At 36.7% G+C, this 8081-nt stretch overlaps 1 protein-coding gene across 1 annotated transcript; it reads right to left on the bottom strand.

Annotated features, from left to right (window-relative positions):
- Positions 1-781: 781 nt before the first annotated feature.
- On the bottom strand, positions 782-6216 carry LOC111866775 (transmembrane protein 41A-like; the record flags this gene model as incomplete). The annotated part of the gene is given in 4 exon segments (XM_023856023.2): positions 782-943; positions 4070-4225; positions 4859-4980; positions 5797-6216. Coding segments are annotated over 4 exon segments (567 nt in total), but the record flags the coding sequence as incomplete, so codon positions are not given.
- Positions 6217-8081: the final 1865 nt, after the last annotated feature.

Below are 8081 nucleotides of genomic sequence, written 5' to 3' on the forward strand. Positions count from 1 at the left end.
TCATCCTTCATAGTCTCCATTAGTGGCCCAGTATCTGATCCTGGTTTCACAATGCCACACACATTGTACATCTTTTCCTATTATTTAGCATGGATCATCAAGAGTGTGTTGTATTATGGATGGAAACATTTTTGAAGAACAGTCTTTCTTCTATGAATTAATTTAACTCTATTTTAAAGTGATGGTTCTGTTTAGAAAATGTGTGAAATTACATTATGGATACTGAAATGGAACCAATACACCTGCTTTCACATAGGACTAGAAACAACTTAAAATTTATAATATTGGCAAATTGCACATGCTAAATGTGTTTCATATATATTATTCATAAACTCAAAAATAAAACAATGTATGAAGAAAATGTTAACTTTTATCATTCATCCATAAGTTACTTACTAATGCTGCATGAACTCCGAAGATATGTAACAGAGAATGAAAGGTTTACATACAGTCAGTCTAAAACAAATGGGAAGTGGTTTTGGGTTCTTTCAATTTTTCCTGGAAACATATTTAATGTTTTTAAATATATCTGAAAATATTTAGGCATTAATATAAAGCAAATTAACAAAAATACTCAAGCCACAAAGTGAATTCAAATTGAATTTGGCTGTCATATATTACAAAGGACTCAAAATTCAAAATTTCAGCAAAATCCATACATAGCAGGGTTACAAGATACATTCATATCAAAGCCTACATGTCCTAACACAGTGCTGCAAAAATTGTGCAATAACTGCAGAAACTGGGAGCTATTCAAAAGATAAACATCAATTTGACATACCTTCTCTTGCAGTATCTTCATCTTATCTGGAATGTAATATTCAAGAAGATCCTTGCCAAGCCAGTATGACCATAGGTAGCAACAGGAAGCACCAATTCCACTTAACAAACAAGCCAATGGGAAGCCCACATATATTCCAAACAGTGCTCCACCCAAGACATTCTACAAATAAAAAACACAGTTATGATGTTTACATTAATGATTTTATGATGATATATTGTTTGTACATACCATGCATTTGCTGCAAAATTTATGGATATGATGAGAGAAGGATTCTAAATTGCAGACTATTATGCAATCATGATTAGTAGTAATTAATACCTATAGTACGTTTGAAAACCATACAGCATATCACAAATGGGCGCATTTCTTACAACACAACATTCATGTTTGTATGCTGGTAACAATAATAGATCAATGTAATTCAAATAAAAGTACTTTAAAGCTTTCCATAATAGTTAACTAGATCACATGTAATCAAAATGAAACAAAGAGGAAAGAAGGTGAAGACAAATTGTATTTATTTATTTGTTTATTTGCAGTTTATTTATCAAATTATTTATGTGAGAGTAAATAATGAACTGAAGTTCAACAGATCATTGAAGGTCGCAGTGCGAGGGCCGGTTTCTACGGCTCACCCCTCATACTCAAATAATGAACTGGAAAGGATGTGGAAGGTACTGATCATAGCCTAATTTAAGGTACAATCCTGTCATTTACCTGGACAGACTAAAGAAACCAGAAAAAAAAAACTTAGAATATTCAGGGTTTCGAACTGGGCACCTCCCAGACACAAGTTAGAAGCATTACTACTTTAGCCAATTTGGTCAGTGTAAGAAGATGAAAACAGAATTTCATCTTCCTATGGTGGCAACAACATGAATCCAAATAAAATATACAACAATTGTATAAAATATACTTGTTAAATTTTCCAGTAGCCTATATGTCATATTTCAAGTCCATCAATTCTGGACTATGTCATTATGTTTAGACAGGCACAACAATATGCTGCACCTAAAAGAGGGCAACCAGGAGAGCAGAGTCAGTATAGCCACTGGGTATGGACTGGACAGTCGAGGGGTTGGATTTCAATACCAACTGCTTCAGGTCCAATGGTTACTGGGACCTCTTTCCCCTGGCGTGAAGCTGCCCATTCACATTCAATTGGTCCAAAGGTCAGGAACATGTGGATCTATACATCCACTGCCCCATGCATCTTCATGGTGTAGTGCTTAACCGTTCAGCGTGGTTTGACGTGTATGTTTCGTCAAGGTATTTAAATTGTCTGCGGGGGTTCGACGTCTATGTTTCGTCCAGCTGCACACCTATGTTATAACGCCCATAATAATTGATGGTTTTGCTGTAGATTGTTAGATTTTTCGCTGGCCTGTTACATATGCCTGTCTTGCAGCAAATTCGTGCTGCTTCTGGTAGAAGTTTCCTGTTCAAACTGTTATGACTGGAGTGTTTTCTTTCCTATGAAGTTATAAACAGCAGAGACGTGATATGTACTGTGTTTATAATATCATATTGCCCTGAGCTGGCCACACTAACACACTCAATTAGAATTCTTAGAAGAGGGATGTCCAAAAATTTATTCTTGCAAAATCGATTGATTTAGCACAGTACATTGCAGCCAGTTCTTAGAAAAACGCCACAAATTAAGGCAGAACACTGTAGTCACCCCCTGTGACGATACGGGTGTGTGTTGGGGGGGGGGNATGAGGAAAATCACTGAACGGGGAGCCTTCAATCAGAACGGCAAGTTTCCCCACCTAAAACAGGATCCTCCCTAAATACAAGTCACATGTATAATCATGAATATGCTGGATTAAAATATTTGGAATAGGTAAATGTATAACAGCAGCAAATAAACTCATCCAAAATCAACTGCACATAAAAATATTCATTGAAGGGCAAGCCAACTTGATGGATTCTTTTCAAGTAACTAGAAATCTGTTATGAATGATCAATGTAACATAATACAATCACTATATTTTAACCTTTAAGAGCCGAGCGACACCATATGGCGTCATGAAAATAAAGTCAAGGGGACGAATGACGCCATATGTCGTCATAAACGGAGATATACAGGCCCACATCTCTGCATACCAAAGAAGGTACGTGTATATGCTTCGAGACATGCGAGGCTAAACATAATCATCTTCATTACCATCCGCTGTGTTGCCACATTTACATAGAGCGTTATTGCTTCCAAGAACTATATGAATTCTTGTAGGCAGACGACAAATTTGGGAATTTTATACTTGGAATCAGTCTAAAAATTTTTACACATTTTATGAAGTCTCTAAATTACAATATCTGATTCTATATTCTATCTAAAAAAACAGCGTTTATTTGGTTCGTTTATCACAAAAATTGTAGAAATCACAGCAATTTTAGGAAATGATTACAGTTTTTATTGCTTTAAAATTGCGGGTATTTAAATCAAATCCGTCCCGCTGCCGTTACCGGAATTTAAAGGGCCGTCACTTAAAGGTTAATTATGAACCTAGTAAAAAAAAGGGTAAGATACTGCTATCCCTGTAACAGGCTGTGGAGGCCCATTGTGTTGTGAGATGTCGAGGCTCCCACATTTTCTAGATAATTGACTCACAGATTGCAGTGAGGTTGTCAGCCATACACGTCAGCCACCCTTTACCCCCAGGAAGACTCCTGCACGAATTAGTAGGCTTTTAGACTGTGCTAGAACGAGTACATTAAATGTATATGTTTTGAAATCTAATACACCCAGATAAGAAGAGAATTTTGGAAAATGCAAGTCTAACATTTATACATAGAAGTACAGTAATTTTCACATATTGTGATAAACAATCACCAAGAGCATGAGTCTGAAATTATACAAAATACTAGTTAAGCTATGCAAGAATTCACAATTCCTAATGTTTGGAGAGAGCCAATGGTAGGTTACTGCACTGTTGCTAGTATTCAGTGTCAGAGAAATCTAATTGAACATTTGGACGGGAAAGAGAGATGTTAATGTCTGTATCATAACAGACAAATCAAACATGTCAAAGATAATATAATGTCTCCTTTGCTTTCTCATATATATAGTATACATGTGAAGGTACTGTATTGAGACTGTGAAAAATTTACATGTTTTCAGCCTCCACTGTTATGAGAACATTGTTTTTAGTGTGCCACCTGTCTATTTGTTTTATGTGAGGGTGTGCACACATGCATGCTTGTATGCATATGTATGTATGTATGTGTGCCCTGCTAGCATCAGAACAATTTGATGGATTTTATTAGTTATTTAATACTTACCAGCAATGCAGAGCCAGGAATGATGAATGTCTGTTTATAGATATAGGCACTACAAAATAAGACCAATACATATATCCAGTTCCTGTCTTTATATAACTTAAGAATCTTGGTTAGATGCTGCAGATCTTGAACAGTATGTGGGAAATGGAGATCAGGCTGCAAACAATTAATAACGGCATAATCTTAAATTAGTCTCAAGCAATAGTAGTAATTAAATTACATTAACTCAAACTAGTACACCCTTTACAACCTACTGATTTCAATTAACTCGAGTTCCAGCTTCCATAAATTACATATAAGCAAAAAGGTGTGTATACTATAAAATAATTGTGGAAGTCTACTAACCACAAAATGATGATGATTACAGATGACTGGAATTTCTAATTTTATAAATAACTGTAAATTAGTCTCATTTTATTGTGCAAATTGAAAGGACATACAAAATATGAAGTATCAGGCTATAACTGCCACAATTTTTATCAGCAGTTTAATTGATTTTAATACTATATGAGTTAAAAGCTGGGTACAACATCTTTAACATTTGGTACAGTCATCTACTGAGGTCCTTCTCCATGGAATAATAAAAACTGCATCATAACAGATATCATACTACAGCACAAACACAATGATACCTTTAACAGACTGTAAACATGGTTACCACAAAAATGGTATGGTGCACATGGTGAAAGAAATTGCATATAAAATGATATCATATATATATACTGTAATATAACTCCACAGGTTATTTTTTAAGTTTCAGTCCATTCATCAATTGCTCTTTCAACTTACTGCATCTTCTGCATCAAGTGCTGGAGCTAAACGTGATAAAAGATATAACCATGCAGTTGCCAGGGTCCAAACTGGTACAAGATATAATATGTGACCCATGGTACATGAGGTTTGGTTGGAGTCTGTAACAATAGGGAATAAGATATTAAGAAACTATACAACATATACTCAACAAAGAAATTAAACAGAGCAAATACATTTAACCTCTTTGCTGACAACCTCAAGTATACTCATTACTTCAATAGGTGTCTGCCACATCAACCATCTTCACTCAGTTCAATTTTGTTATCCATGCGAACTCCAAAAAACAACAAAATTATATGCCTTTTGAACATGTGAATCACTGCCAGACTCAAATAACATCAGACAAAAGTCAACCATCAGTAGACTTGGCCAATTACAATGAAAAGATTTCCCCAAAAAGTGACCAGCCCATTGATGTCAGTTCTTCCTGGATAAGAGAGTCCAGTGACTGAGATTAACTCTTTCTAACACACTCAACAAAGTGCGTATCTCCCACCTTGCCTGGAAGATAATTTTCCAAACAATGTGTTCCTTGTGTGTTTCTGTTTGGTCTTGTTACAATAGCATTCCACAACTCTCATCTGCTTCTATGTACTGCTGTTTTTCTTTTGGTTCTGTGTCTTTTGTTTTCAATTCAATCTGATGAATATTCGTAAAATGCTTCTCTTTTATCATTTATCATCTGAGATAAATTATCGTTCCATTTTTTCATCCTTTTTTTACACCATTCTCTTTTTTATCTGTAACATCTCTTTTGCTGCTTGTCTGGGTATTTTCTGAACATTTTTCCAGTTTCTTGCTGGGTCAGGTTACCTACAGAGATATTTTTCACCCACATTCAGTTTACATATGCACTTTAATAATATCCTGCACTACTATAGACAAATAGTAACTCACGAAATCTGAATACCTACCACAAGTCCATGCCTTAAGTGTCAAATAAATTAGATTGTTGCTCCGGGACCAGAAAACAGAACGAAATGATTTAATAAACTTCGAAGCCTGTGCACAACTCATGAACACAATCCAATGCATGTGCATGCTATACAATCCCTGAACCCCGGGTCTCTTTTTTTTTTAGTAAGGTAAGGTTGGGTTGTGTCAAAATTAAGCACATACATAATAACTTTGAAACTGCTGTATATTCGAGTTCGTACGACTTAGTTTCACGACATATACTTTTACAATCCAGAAACCGTGCGGTTTACACATGCTGCCTATAAATTTAAAAAATTTCAAACTTTCACCATTCGCCCTAACTTTTAAATCTTTCTTTCCTCTGCTGTATCCACGGATCACAGGAAAACATACATAATCTCACTGTAAAAGGTCAGTTAGAAGAGAAATAGAAGTTCACCATCGTTCCGAAAAGATGGCAGCACTAAGGGAAAATAAACAGATTTTACATTGGAGGGAGATATGTTCTGGAACTGTAAACTGTACGAGGACCAACGGGCAACAGTGATGAACATTTTGTCTGAGAACAGGAAAAAAGAATACCCGAAGTCAGTTATAGGCCGAAGAAAAAAGATTACTGCAAGGCGTGTTACTTCATAAACAACATTCCTATAAAGAAAGCCGTTTTCTGAGATGTGGCGCCGTGTAGAAATTGTGTTAACCGACGTATCAGAGGAACGTATCACCTCCATCTTCAGGGTAGAAGACAAGAATAAATCCGTGAGCGAACCAGCTAGTCTCTTCCTATCCTCTACCCTGAAGATGGAGGCGATACGTTCCTCCGATAATTCGGTGAACACAATTTGTACATGGCGCCACATCCCAGAAGACGGCTTCCTTCATAGTCACCGCCGTGAAAATATCAAATCTTAACATAACATTCCTATAGCTATACGTGGTATAGTCACTAAGTTCGTGGAATGTGGTCTTATCGCATCATATTACAAGGTATTAACATACACTTTCGCAGATCCACATTAGCCCTCAAAATAGTTGCCGTTTGCCACTATTCAAGTCTGCCAACGTTGATATAGCTGTCGAAAACACTGCTGAAATATATTGGCAGCAAATTCCCGTACAACGCTTTGCGTCCAATCCACGAACTTATTGACTGTGGTAGTATACTATAAACTATATACACAGTGTGTCCAGGTTCTGTTAGGACTGTGTTCATTAAAAAACAAGACGTGAATTATTTTCAAAATTGGCGGCCCAGATTTGATTCCGGGATAACCGTGACGATTTATGTCACATATTACAGGTGGTAATGACGCCATTCTCGGTGAGGGTGGCCCAAGAAACCAGAGCATTGAAGGAAAAATCTAGGAGACATAGTGTGTTGTTGCTTGGGGGTAGTCAAATGAGAGGATGTGCGTACTTGCTAAAACTCAACTTAAATAACAAGTTTGGTGTTAGCGGATTTGTAAAGCCAGGTGCAAAGTTTAGTAATATTTTAGATGCTAATATCGACAAAGACATGTCAAAGGATGATGTAGTGGTGGGTGCTGCTTCTAATATTAATATTAAAAATGCAAAGGAAGGACTGAGAAACATAATTAGCTTTCTAAGGAGGCTCAGTCATACGAACATCATAGTTATGGACGTTATGGAAGCACCACACAGACATGATTTAGTTGATTGGTCATGTGTTAATCAAGAGGTTAGCTAATTTAATATACATCTAGCCAGAAGGCTGAAATCTAATTGTTATGCCGCAAATTTCGAGAAAGGAAATTTGAGGCATGGACCCAAATGTTACGATAATTGCAAAGGAGTTTCACATCAATTAGAGCAAGGATGGTAATACATAGACTGTGGAACTCGGTCAAGAATGTTTTAGTCAGCAGAGATGCGTAATCGCACCACTGCAAGTTTGTATTTGTAGGCCACCGGAGAAAAGTGAAATTGCTAAATGCACATGGGAGGAGACGCCGCGGATTCGTTAGTGAGAATAGCAGTTTGAACCAACAGGGAGCCACCGCCCTTAAATTTAGGGCAAAGGGAGGAGGTAACTTCCCTCTTTTGTCAGCTGCTGCGCCAGCTGTTTTAAGTATAAAGGCGGGAAAGAAAGGCTTTTAGGGGATCGATCGAAAACGTAATATTAGACAAGTAGCCGAAGGCTCTGTTCGGTATGGGTGCTATAAGTGGTGCTGTTCGCCTGCGTCTCTATCTCAAGTAAGTCAATTTGCTCATACTACCCATGTTACATAAATTTATTGTTGTTTGTGAAATTGTTGAAGTG

This window comes from Cryptotermes secundus, unplaced genomic scaffold (assembly GCF_002891405.2).
Source record: "Cryptotermes secundus unplaced genomic scaffold, Csec_1.0 scaffold8092, whole genome shotgun sequence".
Classification (NCBI taxonomy): Eukaryota; Metazoa; Arthropoda; class Insecta; order Blattodea; family Kalotermitidae; genus Cryptotermes; species Cryptotermes secundus.